At 47.7% G+C, this 18,718-nt stretch overlaps 1 protein-coding gene across 11 annotated transcripts in view; it reads right to left on the reverse strand.

Moving 5' to 3' along the window:
- Window positions 1-1,742: 1,742 nt before the first annotated feature.
- Window positions 1,743-18,718, reverse strand: part of LEKR1 (leucine, glutamate and lysine rich 1) — a 36,004-nt gene continuing 19,028 nt past the window's right edge. For 10 of the 11 annotated variants that reach the window (XM_048314330.1, XM_048314332.1, XM_048314334.1 and 7 more), the window contains 7 exons: window positions 12,632-12,713; window positions 11,060-11,137; window positions 10,617-10,820; window positions 9,377-9,470; window positions 6,604-6,756; window positions 5,352-5,651; window positions 1,743-3,712 (listed from right to left, as the gene is read on the reverse strand). In XM_048314330.1, coding sequence (XP_048170287.1) covers window positions 3,413-3,712; window positions 5,352-5,651; window positions 6,604-6,756; window positions 9,377-9,470; window positions 10,617-10,820; window positions 11,060-11,137; window positions 12,632-12,713 — 1,211 coding nt within the window. In that variant the 3' untranslated portion in view covers window positions 1,743-3,412. The remainder of the gene's footprint in view (window positions 3,713-5,351; window positions 5,652-6,603; window positions 6,757-9,376; window positions 9,471-10,616; window positions 10,821-11,059; window positions 11,138-12,631; window positions 12,714-18,718) is intronic. The other variant, XM_048314337.1, reaches the window with a different exon arrangement.

Below are 18,718 nucleotides of genomic sequence, written 5' to 3' on the forward strand. Positions count from 1 at the left end.
AAACAGCTGGGAGAGGACGCCGGGATTTCCATAAAAGCCGATGATTCATGGAAACGTTCAGTGAGCGGGGTCAGCCTCGGGCTCCTGAGGAGCCTCTTCCGATGGAGACGATTCCAGAGCCAGCCGCGCTCTGGGTCACTCCCGAATTCCTCGTGCCCGCCCCGGCACCAGCCATGGAGCAGAGCAGCCGAACTCCCAAAATACAGCCTGGGGGGGATTGATCCCCACTTTCTGCTGCCAGTGAAGCGGTGTTCAGCTGCCCTGGATGTGGGAAAAGGGATGTCAGGAGAGGGCAGTGCCTGTGTTACAGGGGATGGAGGGACAGGACTCAGGGAATGGCTTCCCAGTGCCAGAGGGCAGGGATGGATGGGATACTGGGAAGGAATTGTTCCCTGGGAGGTCCTGCACAGGGTGCCCAGAGCAGCTGTGGCTGCCCCTGGATCCCTGGCAGTGCCCAAGGCCAGGCTGGATGGGGCTGGAAGCAGCCTGGGGTAGGGGGCAGGACAGGGGACGGGCTGAGCTTTAAGGTCCTTCCAACTCAACCCAGCCTGTGATGATGATGATGATGGTGAAGGACATTTGGGCAGCACAGAGTGTGACCCTCCAGCAGGAAGAAGAGCTTGCTGCATTCTGTGGCTCTCCAGGCTCCTTTCCTCTGTGCCCAGAGGTTTCTGCCAGGACTCTTTCCCTGGAGTTCAAGGCAGGTAGGTGCCAGCTGGGCATTACTCCCTGGAGTGCTGCCAGGCCAAACCAAACCACTTTCCATGTCACATAAATCAGGAGATGGAAAACACCCTTTGGGGCACTCGGTTCAGCCACTCCTGCAGCTCAGGGCTGCTCCTGACAGGACATTTTCCATGGATTTTTCCTGCCCACTTTGAATGACTCAAGCAAGGGGCTCCACCACTGCCCGGGGGAGGGCATTTTCCTCTCTCTTGCACTGAGACTTTCCTTTCCCAAATGTCAGCCCTTTCCTCCCATCCCGGACCCCCTGGGTTGTTCCCCCCTTTTTCTGACATTTCCCACCCTGTGTTCATTCCGTGCCTGGCACCAGTGCCTGGGTCCTGCTATTCTTGACTAAATCCCACTGCAGGGAACAGAAGGGAGGGTGGAGAAGTGGAGAAGTGGCCTCAGGACACTGAGGGGCAAACCCCCCTCACTGGAATGGTCTCCATCCCCTGAGAGGTCTGGTGGCACCTGTGCCCATCCCTCGGTTCACTGGGAAGGAGCAGAGTCCCACCCTGGCACTGATCCCTGTCCCCACTCGGGGTGGAGCACGGAGGGATCCAGAGCCTGAAGGGCCAAGGAAAACAATCCATGGGAGCTGGCATGGAAGGTTTATCATGATCTGGGCACAGCTCCCAGGGCAGTGCCAGATGCTCCACACAAATTATATCTCTGGTGTTAAAATCCCCTCAACATTAATCCCTGGCAGTGCCCTTTCCATCATCCCACCCAAGTGAATTCTGTGCCGTGCTGTGAGGATGACACCCCTGGATTAGGGTTTCACACCATTACGGCTGTTTGGGGGTTGTTCCTCCTCCAGCAGGACACTCTCAACCACCTGTGACCACCAAGGACAAAACCCAACATCGAATTTTCATGAAGGAAATAAGGGCCTCTTTTAAATAACTAAAAATGCAGCAGTGGGGGCTTGTCTGAGAAAGGAAATTCCCTCAATTTCATTATCCTGCTCTTTTTCTGGTATTGAAAATGCACAGTACAAAGCAAGACAGTCTTGATTTGTTCTGGTTAATATATTTTAATGATCTGTGGCATCAGTTTCTATTTCCATGCACTTTTAACACTGCTTAGGAACTAAGATGCTTTTTCCTGCAGTCCAATTTTTTCTTTTGTAGAAAAACTCCATCTGCAAGGCACAGTCGGGATCCCAGATCCTACACACACCTCAGAGCAAGGTCTAGTGATCATCTCAGCTTTGGTTTGTGATATCCCAGTGGGAGGGAAGTGATATCCATGGCAAGCTGTGTATGGCCAGGGCTAATCCCATCTCCTGCGGAAGGAGCAGCAGCACCACGCGTGGGCTGGGCTCTCCACAATATTATCTGTGGAGAACATTATGTTTTGGGCAACTTTGGGTGGAAAAAGGGTGAGCCACACTGAGGCACTGACTGAGGTTCCGTGGCTTCCTCTTGTGCTGTCTCTCGTTAGCTGGGAGCAGGGATGGACCCCACCATGGCTCGTGTTTGGGGCTCACACGAAGGATCAGACCCATCCCCTGAGCCCCATTTTCCTGCCCACAGGAATCAGGCCTGGCACAGAGCATTGATCCTTTCTGGAAAGGTTCAGGACTGCAGGAGCTCACTCCAGAGCAGGCAGCACGCCCAGCTCTGCCATGGGCAAGCTGAAGCCTTTCCAGCAGGGAAGGACAAGACAGCCATGGGATGTTTTGTCCAAGGGAAGGGCTGGAATGCTGCCCACAGCCAGCAGGGCAGGATCCACAGGGACAGGTTTGTTCCAAGCCTGGAGCTTTGTTTGGCTTTGCCTCGTGCCACAAGTCCTGGAGTGCAAGGTCCCTGACACCACTCCTACAAGAAACACTCCCTTCAGGAAGTTTGATTTCCTAAAATTTCAGGGCTATCATGAGGTGTCCACATCCTCCGTGGCACTTTGTGCTGCTGCCCTTCATCCCACCATGGAAAACACTTGGTAAACTTTCCTTGACGTGGTGAGATCCATTAAATTGTTTTCAAAGCCAGTAAAAAAGGGTCCCTGACATTTCCCTATTTTGCTTATTGCTTAGCAGCAGGAGCTCTGGGTTCTGGGAGGGAGGGGGAGAAGGGAAATATTTGTTCTGGACTTGGTTTGGATCCAGGACCTGGCCACTCCCTCATGCCAGAACCATGATCCCGTTCCTGCTCCCGTTATTTTACGTGCTGTTCCTCTCTGGCCCACTCCCCTGTACTCCAGCTGCTGCTGCAGGACACAAACAGGGGGCTGTGGGTAAGAGCCCAGATTTGAAATCATGGAATCACAGACTGGTTTGGGTTGGAAGGAACCTCAAAGCTCGTCCAGTTGCACCTTCCCTTTACCAGGCTTCTCCAAGCCCCATCCATCCTGGATCCTGTGAGGATGGGCCATTATTCCCTGCCCAGGGCCAGGGCATTGGAACGGGATGAGCTTTAAGGTTCCTTCCAACCCAAACCTTCTGGGATCCAGGGATTCTCTGATTTCAATCCCACCCATTGAAGATGTGCTGCTCTTTGTGCTCCTCTTGGAGAGACTCTCTTTACTTTTCTCATCTTGAGATGCACCCAGCATTTCACTACACCGTGAATAAATTAATGGACAGGTAAACATTATTGCATCAAAAATAAATAAAAATTTAACTGGACTTTAAGTTGTAGAAATGGACGAGTTGGAGGCTGGAATGGTTTCGCAGGTGGAGCTGTCAGAGCTGGCTCGGCCGGCGCCTCATCCCGGCAAGAACCCGGCTCCGGGGCTCGCTCAGCGAGGCCGCCCTTCCCTTGGGAGGGATGGGATCCATGGAGCCGGGGCCCCTGGCGGCCCTGGCCGTTCCGAAGTGCCCGGACAGGCGGAGCTCCCCGGCGGGGAGGGAGCGCGGCGAGGCCGGCAGGGTCCCGCTGAGCCTGCGGAGCTCCAGCACCTGCTCCCGGGCCCGGCCCAGCGCCGCCGTCAGCTCGAAGCGCTCCTCGCACTCCCGGCGCACCGTGTCCTGCAGCAGGGCATTCTGCAAAGAGAAACACCGGGAAAAACGCCGTCCCTCAAACCTGGACACTCCCGGGACACGGACCTGCAAACAGGGCATTCTGCAAAGAGAAACACCGGGAAAAGCGCCGTCCCTCAAACCTGGACACTCCCGGGACACCGTCCCTGCAAACAGGGCATTCTGCAAAGAGAAACACCGGGAAAAGCGCCGTCCCTCAAACCTGGACACTCCCGGGACACGGACCTGCAAACAGGGCATTCTGCAAAGAGAAACACCGGGAAAAGCGCCGTCCCTCAAACCTGGACACTCCCAGGACACCGTCCCTGCAAACAGGGCATTCTGCAAAGAGAAACACCGGGAAAAGCGCCGTCCCTCAAACCTGGACACTCCCGGGACACGGACCTGCAAACAGGGCATTCTGCAAAGAGAAACACCGGGAAAAGCGCCGTCCCTCAAACCTGGACACTCCCGGGACACCGTCCCTGCAAACAGGGCATTCTGCAAAGAGAAACACCGGGAAAAGTGCCGTCCCTCAAACCTGGACACTCCCGGGACACCGTCCCTGCAAACAGGGCATTCTGCAAAGAGAAACACCGGGAAAAGCGCCATCCCTCAAACCTGGACACTCCCAGGACACGGACCTCCCCTGCACCGCCCTCCTGTTCCCTCGGGAGCCGGTGGGAAATCCCAGGGAAGGGCTCAGAAGGTATTTCTGCTCTTGGGAAGGAAGGGTAAAGGACAGAGGTGCGGTGATACTGCTTTTCCCTGAACCCTCTGCAGTGGGAGAGCACAACCTGCATGGAGCCATGGAATCAGGATTGGAATCAGGATTGGAATCAGGTATGGAATCAGGTATGAACACTTGGAATCATGGAATCACTCATGGAAAGGCCATGGAGTCCCTCTGTTGTCCCAGCACTGCCAATGCCCCTCTACCTCGTGTCCCCACCCTGGACTGGGCACAGATTGGGCACAACCTCACTGTGATTCCACTCACAGCTTTCCCACCTTTCCAAGGAGTAACTCAGTACCAGCCCCAGCACTAATTCACTTGGAAGAGTTTTATTTTCACTGTTGACCAGTTCTTTTTCCTGCCACTTAACTGCTTTGGACATTCCAGCCTAATCTTATCTGCAGTCCCTGACTCCACATTTCTCATGGAGCAGCTCTCTCCTCCCTTCCCATTATATTCCAAGCATTCAGCAAATGCTTGTGGTCAGAACATCCATCAGTCAAATTTCTCTTTGCATTTAGTTCATTTTTATGCATTCCTGAGTTAGGGAACGTGGCTGCACTGGTGGGAGCTGGGACACCAGTCCAAGGAATGAGAAATATCCATGTTTTCTACTCTAAGAACTGGGAATTCATTTTTGTTTACTCAATGTTTGGGCAGTGGGGCATGAGGCTACAGACTAAGGCAGGCCTTGCAGGACCTGAAAAATAGATACATTTTCCTATAAAACACTAATTTAAGTGTTTGCTGAATTAAAACTTCCCATCTTTTGTGATCTACCATATTTAGGAAATGACAATGGATTTGTTTGGGAAATCTTTGCATGTCAATGGATTTTCTGGTCTGAAACACAGAACTTTGAATGATTTTAGATATCACATGTCTCCAAGTAAAAATAACCAGGCATTTCCTGGGTTATGTTCCTACCTCCTCTTGAACTTGATTCAAACTGTGAATCAGCTGTGTCCTCTCCTGGGTTAATTTTTCCAGTTCATCTGACTTGTGCTTAATTTCTTTCCTCAGTTTATCCAGGAATGATTCATTGTTGCTCTTTTCCATGGTCAGCTGGAATTCAAGCTCACTGATGAGCCTTTTAAGGCTCTGGATTTCTTTTTCCTTGTCTCCATCTTTCTCTGCCAGTTTCATTTGGGCATCTTGGAGCTTCTTCTCCAGAATTTCCGTCTCCATCCTCAAGCTCTTGGTGGCACTAGATATTAAACCTGGGATCTGGGTGAGATCAGACAGGAATTAATCTCCACTCAGTACCTCTAAATATGGAGAATTAATAGCAGACAAATGTTAACTTGAGGAAAAAACCAACAAATTTAAACTTACAGGTCCTCAGAGAGGAAAAAAAAGCTCTGAATTTACATAATACCCTCAGAGGACACCAGAGAGCTGCAAATTAATCACCACTCATTGAGAACACAGAGATTAATTAGAGTGTTCAGGATCAAACAGAGACATTGAGGTAAAAATGGGAAAATTTAACTTCAAGATAAATTTAGTGCAAGTTGGTGTTTCCTCAGGGTTTAAAACTCATGGTTAAATATTTGTCAAGTGAACAAAGCCAACCTTATTCTCATCTCTAAACCACTGCACAATGCCCCAGATTTTAAATAACAATATAACCTCATCACTTCCTTTTAATTTTTCCAGGTTTCTCAGGAATTGTTTCAAACCTTTTGAAAACTCAGGTTGCAGGTACAGTTTCTCAATTTCTGTATAAAACTGGAGGGGGATCTGGAGCCCCCAACCCTCTGTGGTGGCAGCACCAGTGCAGCCCAGCTTTACTGGCCCCTCACCCTGGAGCTGCTGGGTTCACTTGGGAAGGGGGAAAAATGTGGGTGGGCTTGTGGCACCTCATCACAGCCTGAAACAGTCCCAAGCTTTAAAAAAACGATGATGTCAGATTAAATATAATTAACAACTAGTCTGGGGACATAGATGGAGTTTTGATGGTGAAAATGTGAGATGAGAAAGAACTTCCACACCAATTAACTTGGACTGGAATAGTTATTTTCAGCCTGTTCCATTAAAAAAAAATTACATATACTAAGAGTGGGAAAAAGTACTGTATCAGCCAGATAGAGGACGACACAGAGAGAAGGTTTTATTCCTTCACATTCACAGATTTATGTGATCTTCTGCCACAAGTTTTCTCTTGAGCATTGCACACCTTCTGCTGGAGCTCCTCGTGTTCTCTCTGATATTTTGTGATCAGTTCCTGCTGTTTTTGTCTCTCCAGGTCCAGCTCCACTCTGGCCTCTTCCCTGACTTTCAGAATTGCTTCTTTGTGCCGAGCCTCCCCTTTGGCCAGGTCCATTTCCAGCTGGGGGACAAGAGAGTGTCAGTGGCATTGTCACACTGGTCTGGGATGGGAGGGACCTCAAAGCCCACCCAGCCCCACCCCTGCCATGGGCAGGGACACCTCCCACTGTCCCAGGCTGCTCCCAGCCCCAATGTCCAGCCTGGCCTTGGGCACTGCCAGGGATCCAGGGGCAGCCCCAGCTGCTCTGGGCACCCTGTGCCAGGACCTGCCCACCCTCCCAGGGAACAATTCCTGCCCAATCTCCCATCCATCCCTGCCCTCTGGCACTGGGAAGCCATTCCCTGGCTCCTGTCCCTCCAGGCCTTGTCCCCAGTCCCTCTGCAGCTCTCCTGGAGCTCCTTCAGGCCCTGGAAGTTCATCCCAGACCCTTCTCCAGGCTGGAGTTTTGGGTAAAATATCCCAGTCCGTACAGCTTCTCCAATAATTCAGCCGTAATTTCCCCAACAGAAAAGCCTGGATTCTAGAGGAAACCCTGAAGGCTGCATTTAGGAAAATGCTTTTCCTAACCCAGGATGTTCCCATTCCCTTTGTGCAGGCTGATTCTAATGGATTTAATTGCAGCAGGCTGAGAGCACAACAGGCACATTAAATGCACAACTCAAACCTCATTACTTCAAGTGATTAAAAGCACAAAAAGCCCACAATGAGCTTAATGACAATTATCTAATTTCACACATTAATTATGAGCAGAAGTATAATAAATCTCCCTGAACTCTTCAGGGGGAAAAGAGAAACTGGAAATATTTTCATTACTTTTTAAACCAAAATACACCAACTTCTGGGTGTGGAAGAGATGCAAATGCCCCATTAAGGTTTAGCTTAAAATTGCTGTATTTGTAAGATGCTCAAAGTAGACTATTATTTTTTTTTTATTATTATTATTATTATTTCTATATTCTTAGATGGGAGTTGGGATTCTGAACATAACTCCCCAAATTTATTAATTTTACCTATTATTATAGATCCTGATCACTTGTTGGAGGCTACTTGACTACAAAGACTACACAAATAAAGGCAATAGAGAAACCTGAGCTCATTTACACAAACATTTCACATCTAATATTTGAAATTAATGAAGCTGAGAACCAGGACAGGAAATAAAGTGGAAGCTGATGTTCCAAGAGAGCATAATGGCCACTAATTGATTTAAACCCACTTACATGCTCCTCATTAATTAATATTTTTAAAGTCCAGAAAACAAATGTGTGCAGGAGGAATTCCAGGAGGAATTTCTCTACGGAAAGGGTGGTCAAGCACTGGAAGGATGGACCACAGCTGGAGGTGGCCAAGGAAGGACTGGACGTGCACTCGGGGCTCTGGGCTGGTGACAAGGTGATGGGTGGTCACTGAAAGGTTGGGCTCGATGGTCTTGGGGGACTTTTCCAACCTCAGTAATCCTGGGATTCTCTAAATATGGTGTGTTCCAATGGAGTCATTTCTTGAATTACTTCCTAAAAGTGATTTTTTTGTTGTTCCACTATAACAACTTAAGGTTTATGTGTATTTTAGACAGAAATCTTGAGCCCTTGATACTCTGCAGTGGCACAAACCAAAGGCAACGTTGTCACTTTGTTGAATTTTTTTGGCTGCTGAGCCTGGTTTTGGGGCCTTGCCACGGCTGCATTTTAATGGCTGTGACACCAAAGCTGATACTGCTCCTTCTCCCTCCCACCAATCTTTATCTTGTTCTCATGTCAGGTTGAAAACACTCTGTGATTATGGAGCAGCATGATCCCCTTTCCAAATTATATCCTGTGACAGGGCAGTGAAGGTGTTTTCAAAGAAATGTAACTGATCCTAATTGCTACCAGTCCCCAGATTTTCCTGGGACTAAATAAAGCTTTCAGACATTGAAACAAAAAATACAGTAATTTCAGTCACCAATTATGTGAGGCTTACATCAGACAAGTCACGGTTATTGTTCAACTCTGCTTTTAAATTTTCCTTCACGGATATATACATTTGTTTTAATTCCTTATTCTTTTTAATATATAATTTTTTTTAATATATAAATATATTTTTATTTCTTATTCAGTTCAGGGTTTTTTGGTGCTCAAGGGAAAAAGCTGCAGATGAAAACACAGTTGACATGGTGCCAGCTGTTTATGGGAAACAGCTTCCCAAACCCCACTGGACAAGGCTGGCAGGAGAACTCCTTGTACAAAGGATACTTTGGACAAGCTGTGGCTGCCCCTGGATCCCTGGCAGTGCCCAAGGCCAGGTTGGACACTGGGGCTGGGAGCAGCCTGGGACAGTGGGAGGTGTCCCTGCCATGGCAGGGGTGGCACTGGAGGGGCTTTAGGGTCCCTCCAACCCAAACCAGTCTGGGATCCTGTGATTCCATGAACTTCAGCAAACATTAAATGTGCTTTTAGAAATAGGAGGCTCCCCAAAACAAACCCTTCCCTGTAAATTTCTGCATTTGAGGCCCCAGCAGACCAGAGGTCCCAGGCAAACAAGATTTGTGTGTTCCTGATAGAACTTTTGGCTGAGTGGCTTCCAAACCAGTCTTTGTATGAGTCCATGATTCCATCACATGTGGCACCTGAGGAGGTCGTTCCCTGCCTTCCTCTGCCCTTTGTGAAACTGAAAAGCCCCAAAGCAGAGCCCCCAGAGTCACCTTGTCCCTCCAGGAGTCCTCACTCCGCACCTTCTGCCTCAGCGCCTCCTGCAGCTGCTCCGTCCTGCTCTGCTGCGACACCAGCAGCAGCTCCCTAAAAACAAAAATTCCATGTAAAGCTGGGCCCTGCCCACACTGCTGCAATCCATTTCCTTGCACTGAAGTCCTGCTTCTCCTTCCCCTTTTGCTCAGTATTTATATTTTGTTCAGTATGTATATTTGTATATTTGCAATAAATCCCAGGAATCCTGCCCGGAGGCAGGGCAGGAGTTGCCACTTGGCATCTCCACCATGCCCTGACCTGCTTCCTGAATTTCGTGTTTTAAAGAAAATACAGAACTTGGCCTGCCACTTCAAATGGTATTTTAATATTTTTTTGATATTTCTCAAGACAAATTTCAAAGAACACAGAGAAACTTAAAATATTCCAACCAGAAATTGTATTTCATGAACTTGGAATGTTAGGATCATTAATTTACAAATTGTAATGGGTTTGGAATGAAAACCCCAGAGTGCTTTCTGTTGTTCAAGGTACTGTTTGTTACGTGGGGCTTGTAGGGCAAGACTCCTGGAGAGGTTAAGTTCCTGTCATTGATGTTGTTAACAACTTGTCCACCACAAAAATGCCGTCAGTATTCCCTCAGCCAGGGTCCTGGATAGGATCTGGTGCTTGGGGAGGTGTGAGAGCAACTCTTCACCAGTTCAGTCTGGCTCTGAAGGGTCTCAGCTATGAACAAAGCTGCCATTGTCCCTGGAACTGCTTTTGAGATGTGGAAAATAAAGCACTGGGCTTCTGAGGACTGTTTTCCCTGGACTGGGATCGAGTTTGAGTGCCTTTGCTTTGGATTCACCAACCTGAATCCATATTTTTTTAATTACCTGCACTAGAATCTCCATATCCAGTTTTACTCCTGACAACCACGGGCTTGTTTTCAGCATTTGAAAGTGCCAGGAGGCACCAACTGTTCTGCATTTCAGGGGTTTGAACATTCCCTGCACCTTTAGCACAAAGAGCAGCTGAACAGCTGCAAGAAATGGGATTTGGGCTCAGATTAAACTCCAGCTGAAGCCCTGCAGTCCAAGCAGAACTTTTCTACTCCTATTTTTTTATAGGACCTTTTCTTTTTTTCTCTTCCATTCAAGTTTTTTCTATCCCGTAATAATTTAAAAAACCAATCCAATGACCTCCAAAATCTCCAGAATTTTCAGGAGAACCTGAGTCCAGCTCAGCTCCCTTTACCTTTCCTGCTTCAGCATCAGCAGCTCCTGCTCTGTTTGGCTCAGGAGAGCTTTCAGGGTTTCCAGCTCACTCTCTGATCTCCCAGTTCTTCTCTTCAGATCTTCCTCTTTCCTTTCTTTCTCGGCCACTTCCTCCTGTAAATGTTTGCAGACTTGTTGGCAAATGAGAAGGGATTCCTCCTTTTCCTTCAGCTCTTTTGTAAGTCTACAGATGAAATAAAGGAGTAGCAGCATTGTAGTTACTACATTCTTACTTATAGACAGAAATAAAAATGCCTAGAAAAGAAAACATCAGTCAAAACCCCCCATATTCATCATGAAGTAAAATCTAGACATTTGAAAGAAAAATTTAAAAAATATTGTATAAAAATGCATTAAAAATCATAAAGTTTTTGCTCTCACTGCTCAAAAATATCTATAATGAAATATCATTTCAGCATTTACCTGGCCTCAGCAATTCCATTTTCATATTTGATCTTTTTCAGTTCATTTTGACAGACATCAAGTTCTGTTGACTTCACCCTGAAAAACATTGGAAATAAAAGGGTATTATCCAAAGAAATGAGCCCTTACTCCTGCAGCAGCCTGGACATCACTTCTGGTGCATTTCCCACCTTGCATTTTCCATTCCAGGTGAAAGGCCACGAATAGAAAGTTCTGTCAGCTCTAGCAAAGTTGTTAACAATTGGAAGTTACACTTCCAGTGTCATCTCAGCCTGACCTGGATCACAACTGTTGCAAACAAGAAGTGAGATCTTGCAACACTGATGACAGTTTTGAGTAATAAATGAATAAAATGGAACAAATCCCAATTTTGGAGATAAAAGGGCTGGAACCTTTGCAGGTTTCATGTCATTATGTCATCATTTCACCAATTAATAACCATGGTTAAGCTTCATATTTACATTTAAACAGATATAGAATATGTTGTTTTATTAAACTGTGCCCATATTACACTGAAATGTTAATTTACACTTGGAAAGCCCTCAGTGTTTATTTAACTGTGTTCATGACATCTTTGTTTCCCACTCAATCCTTACATTATCTCTGAAATACTTTGTTGCTAAGCATCCCAAATATTTGCAACTTGGTCATGGTCAGCCCCCCTGAATAAAGGAACTGAAACCAGAAAGTGCAGAGCAGAAAGGCAGGAATCCTTTGCTTAAATTTCAGGAACATGTGGGAGAAGAGTGACGTTGGATGGTCTTGAGCCAGGCAGTGCCAGTTCCTGACTCCTGAGCTTCACATTTGGAGCAGGGCCTGTGCCTTTCCAGCATCCTCTGGCACCCTCTGAATTCTCCTGGAGATGATGTCCCCAGGCTGCTCCAGCGCCCACTGAGGTTTTCAGCACTTGGCTGTAGGATTTGGAATGTTTGGGTGGTGTTGGGGTGTCAGGCTCCAGCTGTGGGAGTGTTCTGAGGGGCTGTGGAGTGCTCTGGGAGTGTGAGAAAATCCTGGAGTGGTTTGGGTTGGAAGGGACCCTAAAGCCCATCTTGTTCCACTCACATCTTCCACAGACCAGGTGGTTCCAAGCCCCATCCAACCTGGCCTTGGGCACCGCCAGGGATCCAGGGGCAGCCACAAATTCCCTGGAAAACCTGTGCCAGGCCTCGCCACCCTCCCAGGGAACAATTCCTTCCCAATATCCCACCTAACCCTGCCCTCTGGCAGTGGGAAACCATTCCCCCTTGCTCTGTCAGTACACACTACTTCCCACACACATTTTCAGTCCCGAATTTATGTGGATTTCCCAAAATGCATCCTACACCTGTGTGTTATGTGAGGCACTGGATCAGGCTCATTATCCCTCCTCTGCAGTTCCATTAATGCCTGCTGGAGATAGGAAGCCCTGCTCCCACAGCCAGGTGCTTAGAAATAATAACATGAAGATGAAATAGTTCTTCTGTTGGCCAAAACCTTCTCAGATCATCGTGACAAGCAGCACTTGCTGGAAAAAAAAAAGTGGTTTATGTGTTCTTTGTGCAGTGGGAAGCAATCAAGGAACAGGATTCTTACAGTAACAGCTTCTTGTAGTGGTCCATCTCTGCTGTCACCTTCTGCAGCTGCAGGCCAGTTGCCTCCACCTGATTTGTTAAATCTGAAAACAAAAACACGAGGTTGTGTCTGTGTTTACACTAAATGAATTCACTTTAGTGGTTTGTTTCCATGCCAGACCTGCAGCTCCCTGCTCCCAGGCAGAGTGGTGCACACGAGCAGAGTACCTTTACAGCAAAAAGTTGGGTTTTGTCTGTTCGGGGCTTTTTATCCCACCAGAAAACATCAAGTTCAACTACACTGACACATGAAATGCTTTAAATCATATGGGTTGTACATAAAGCTGAGAGCAAACACATGCAGGAAGGTGGACCCAAAACTCACCTGGAATTTACTTCACCTGAAACCTTGGCACTAACGTAGTGGTGTTATGTGCTTCTCCAAATGTTATCTGTCAGAACGCACCACCTCAGCTCCAATCAGCCACTGCCTTTTTCCCCAGTACATATCCCAGTTTTCTTAGTTTAATTATCTCGTCTGGTTTTGTGTGCCTTTATATCATCCTTTTCTATGTTTTTAAATCCTAAGAAAAGCCATAACTTGAAGATGTGAAGCCCCATAAACTGAAACAACAGCACATGGCTTAATCTGATTTTCATCTCCATGAACATATCACAGAATCATGGAATGGGTTGGGTTGGGAGAAACCTTAAAGCTCATCCAGTCCCAACTCCCTTCCACTATCCCAGGTTGCTCCAAGCCCCATCCAACCTGGCCTGGAACACTCCAGGGATGGGGCAGCCACATCAACTTGGGCATCTCTAAATAAGCTTGTGAACAAGAGCTGCCTTTCCAGAAAGCCTAAGAATTATTTAAAATCAAAGTTTCTACCAAAAAGTGAACTACATGGAAAAAAATCCAATGACAAATCATTGCAACAGATCTAAAAGTGAAAGAAAAAACATGATTTTTCCTCAGAATGCAACAGCAAACAAAGTGAGGTGACCTTGTCTCTGAAGGACAGCTCCCAAGACAGTCCATCAAAGTTCTCTGATGTATCTTCCCAGAAGCCAAATCTGTCACTCCTGTTCTTAAATTCATCATTTCGCCACAATTTCCTGAATTTCTGTAACTTTTCCCACATATCTCTTTCAGTCATTTCTAGCAATGCTGATGGATGATCCCAGCGTGGGATTTCCCGCCAGCCACACTTTTTCTGGTAAATCCTACAATTGGAAGGGTCCTCTCTTTTCAGTAAAGGGAAAAGGAAAGTTGGTCATTAGACTACAACAAAAAAAACCAGGGAGAGAATGATACAAGGTAAAACACACAGGGCCTGTTGGATCCATTCCCAAACTATCAGCATTTATAAACAGCTTTTTCAAGAGAAAGGTACGATTTCTTTGGACTCGACTAAACCCTTGCAAAAATCATGGAAGTTAATTGTCAAAGCACCTTCTCCACCACCTGCCATGGGTGCCAAAACCAATCAAACCCATTTTTGTGTACTGCACCTGTGGTACCAAGAGCTCAGATGTCAGTGCCAGCGATGGAAGGTGGACTGCAGTGAGCAGAGCTCCAAGCTGCGAGAACTGGTGGCACCTTCCCTTGGCTCCGAGCCACAGTGGTGGCCAAGCACCCTCTGGACACATCAGGCCACCTGCAGTCCCTTCTGGTCCCTTCACTGGGCATTCCTCAGCAGTGCATTGTCCTGCACTTTCCCAAAGCTAAAGAATCCAACTTCCATTTCCTGTCATTCATCCTGCCGTTGCCTGTCAGAATTCCTACAGAAAAGGGAGAAGCTTTGGCTTCAGCTGCCAAGCAGATGTGAGGCACAACACTGGGAACCAGCCAAGCCTGACAGCAGGAACGTGACTCTGTGAAAACAGATTAAGCCCAGATTAGTGTGGATGGACACCAGAAAGAGCAGAGCCCTCTGCCCATCCTTGCAGGCTGCTGTGGAGAAGATTTTCCCAGACAGCTCTTTCTGACCATTTTTAAATTGTTATTTGAAAAGATCTCTGCCAGTAATTAATAAATGTGGCATTTTTTCTTCTTCCTCGATGTGGGAGTATGGACACAAGTTCTGGAATAAAGGAAAAGGAGAGGGATGATGCTTGGTTTGGTTCTGTACTTTGGGTGGTCTCTTTCAACGCTGTTTCCTCTTTCACTCAATTTGGTTTCAGAAGTTTTCATGCACACTGAGCATGGACAGGAGTTTTTCATGAGGGAATAGATGGATTTAATTATACAGATGGTTTCTGCAAGTCTTCTCTGGAGAGAATTCTCACCAAAGTCAATGGGAGCTGGTGAGCACCAAGTCCCACATCCATGGAAGCAGATTTCAATGAAAAACATGGTAAAAATGTGCACACTAATAAGGAGAATGGTAATACGAATGGAAACCTGTGCTGAAAACTTGCTGAACAGAGGAAAATGTATTCAAATGCTTATGTAAAAATGTTCTCTGGTAATGAAAATAAAGCCTATTGCAAAACATGCAAAGCCAACAGAAAGAAGTCACACTTTGTAATACTGATACTGGGCTCAATGCTGCAAGAACAACCACATCTTAAAGTCTCACCAGGCCAAATCCGTCTCAGTTTCATTCATGTTTAATTTTACTTATTTTTGTGACTCAGAATGGCTCTCACCATAGTCAGAAACCTTCCAGCAACCTTTCAGTGAGCCCATGCTGTGACAAGGACAGAGACTGAGGGGCACAGCCCGAACATACATGAGGACTTGATGAACCATGGGCACAGAAAAAAACTGGGGACTGTTTCCTCTTCCTTAGCTGAATTACCATCACTGCAGCCCCTGGCATGTGCAAAACACCCAGGAGAGCCTGCCCAGAGCTGGCTTTCAGGAATTTAACCATCCAGTTTGCATCCAAGGGCACAGTGCCCCAGCTCCTACTTGGAAACAGCAACAACCGGTGAAGTTTTCAGTGAAAAATAAAAATAATAAGCAGCACATTGGGTAAGCAGCCACTCTGGAAGCCATCAACTCCACAGCTAATTCCTAACAGATTCCCAGTGAGATCAGACCAGAAGCACATGTGGTAGAGCTGTGTAATTTTCTGTTTTTCCTGCAAAACCTACAAAATCCAATCCAATATCATTTCTGACAATTTGGGGGTAATCTAAATAAAAACCCAATGTTTTATACATGTGCACAAAAAGGAAGATTATTTTCCTGTAGTTAAGACTTTATGGGAAGGTTCATAAGCACAGCTCAAATAGATCATGGAATCCCGGAATGGTTTGGGTTGGAAGGGACCTTAAATCCCATCCCATCCCATCCCATCCCATCCCATCCCATCCCATCCCATCCCATCCCATCCCACTCCCTGCCATGGCAGGGACACCTCCCACCGTCCCAGGCTGCTCCAAGCCCCAATGTCCAGCCTGGCCTTGGGCACTGCCAGGGATCCAGGGGCAGCCCCAGCTGCTCTGGGAATTCCAGCCCAGCCCCTCCCCACCCTCCCAGGGAACAATCCCTTCCCAATCTCCCATCCAGCCCTGCCCTCTGGCACTGGGAAGCCATTCCCTGTGTCCTGTCCCTCCAGGCCCTTGTCCAGAGTCTCTCTCTGTGTCTCCAGTAGCTCCTTCAGGCCCTGGAAGGCCATAGTTAGGTCACCCTGAAGCTTCTCTTCTCCAGGCTGAACAATCCTAATTCTCTCAGCCTCTCCTGACAGCAGAGGTGTCCTTCTCTCTCCAGACCCTCCTCTGGATTCACTCCAGCAGCTCCCTGTCCTTCTGCTGGGGATCCCAGATAGGCCACTGAGGACACGCAGACCCCGTCAGCCCCTCAGCCCCCAGTGCCTTGGCAGCTGCTGGACAGAAACCCCACAGCACAGCAGGTCCAGGGCAGCCACGGCACAAACCTGGTGTGTGTCACCGAGCCTCTGGGCTGAAATGCCTGCACCTGCCCCAGGTAAATGCAGGGCTGCAAACCCCTCCTGCCCCCAAGATCACAGATAAATGCAGGGCTGCAAACCCCACCTGCTCCCAAGATCACAGATAAATGCAGGGCTGCAAACCCCACCTGCCCCCAAGTTCACAGATAAATGCAGGGCTGCAAACCCCACCTGCTCCCAGGGTCAGGAGTCGAGCCTGTGCCTCACTGCCCGGCTGGGCACTGCAAACAAGAGGATCTGCTGGTGGCACCCACATCCCTGCAGCATGCAGAGAGCAGAGAGTGGCACAGGGAGCAGTTTCATTTTCCCTTTCTTTCAGCGTGGTCTGGGGGAAGCTGGCAGGGTTTTGGTGTGAGCAGGAGCAGCTGTGAGTCACCATTCCGGGCCCTGCTGGCAGGGCAGGCCCAGGGCTGCCCATGCTGCCCACAGCCCCCACTGCTCTGGGACAGCAGCACGCTGCACAACTCACAGATGAAAACACGTTTTATTTCATCGGGCTTTATGAAATTGTCATGCCAAATCAGGCATGGTTTCACAGAGGGTGGCTGGAAGGGACCCCTGGGGTGCAAAGCTGATCCTTCTGCCCAAACCAGACTGGGTTACCTGGGGTTTAATTCAGCCCCAAGGCTGCAGGGACCCCAGCTCATCAACGCTGCACCAACCTCTGCTGAAAACCTCTTCCCAGTGTCACAGGATTCCAAACTGGTTTGGGTTGGGAGGGTCCTTAAAGCCTCTCCAGTGCCACCCTTGTCATGGGCAGGGACACCTCCCACTGTCCCAGGCTGCTCCAAGCCCCAGTGTCCAGCCTGGCCTGGGACACTGCCTGAGGCTCAAAGCCATCTGCCATCTCCCAGGAGGGTTTGGATCCTCCACTTTCCTCTCCGCTCTAGGCACTCCCAGGCTTTTGGGTCCTCTCTCAGCCATCAGGGATCAGCCTGGAAAATATTGGAAGCTCAAACCTGGAAGATGGTCAAGGAAGTGGAATAGAGAGCTCACAGATCCCTGGCCAAGGCAGACTTGAACCCAGCCCCTCTTGCTGGATTTCTGTGGTATTCTGGGCAACAGGAGGTTGCAGCAATTATTTAAAACCTACTAAATAACACCCCTTGTATGGACCCTGAGTTTGGCCAATGAGCTGTGTCAAAAGGGGCAAAAATATTTCATTTTTCTCAGAACATTATTGCCAGCCCAAATTCAGATGTACACTTAACACAGTTTCCAGTACATTTATTTAAAGAGCATAGCAGACAATCTGTGAGAAATATGAAATACATCCATGAAAAATTACTGTGTCAGAGCAGGAAAACGTGGCCTCACCACGTGTTTCTAAGGAGACCAAAGAAGTGAAGTAACACCCCAAGTCCCTGCACAGAACAGAACTAATTATTTGTATTTATAATATTTCATGTACTGTGTTCTCTAAGATATTTTTTTTTTGTCTGTACAAGAAAGACCTTCTTTTTATTTGTGACTCACAAAAGTCTGGAAGGAGCCCAGGGATGGACTCCAGATTTACATCCTTCTGGAGACCTCACCAGTGCCATCAGGAAGTGTCCAAATCACTGAAAGCTGCCAGGAACCAGGAGGATGTGCCAGGAAAGGAGGGACTGGGGCTTATCTCCCCCAGCACATGTTGCTGACCACTGCCAGGCTGGGCTTTCTGGCCCTCTGCTCAATTCTTTTACCTTCATAGAGAAAACCAGCAGAGAAAAAGCAGAAAAAGGGACCAGATTCTAAATAGTTTTGAGTGACACAAATCAAGGGCAGCCTCGGTGCCCTCAACAGAATAAACCAACAACTGCAACCATGCAAACATGACAATCTCCAAGACCTTAAAAAATCTTTAAAGAAGGGAACAAATGTTATCTTGGCAAAGCCTGCTCCCCTCCCAGTCCCCCAGTGACACATTACAAGCACTCCTGCATTCAGAAGGATTGGATTTGCTCACCCATGGCCAGAGTTCACACTCCAGCATCAAAGGATTGGGTCTAAAGCCTGAATTTTTCTGCCTGTATTCCTGCCTTTTTGAAGCCAAGCTATTTGGGATATGTCAAAATTCCTACAGACCTGCTTCTCCTACACATTAAAATTGCTTTGAAATACTGTCCTTACTTACTGGCTGAGAAAACTGAACAGGAAAAAAAAAAGAGATTCTGACCTTAATTTTCCTTGGAGACAATTTTTTA

This window comes from Corvus hawaiiensis, chromosome 10, assembly GCF_020740725.1.
Source record: "Corvus hawaiiensis isolate bCorHaw1 chromosome 10, bCorHaw1.pri.cur, whole genome shotgun sequence".
Taxonomy (NCBI): Eukaryota; Metazoa; Chordata; class Aves; order Passeriformes; family Corvidae; genus Corvus; species Corvus hawaiiensis.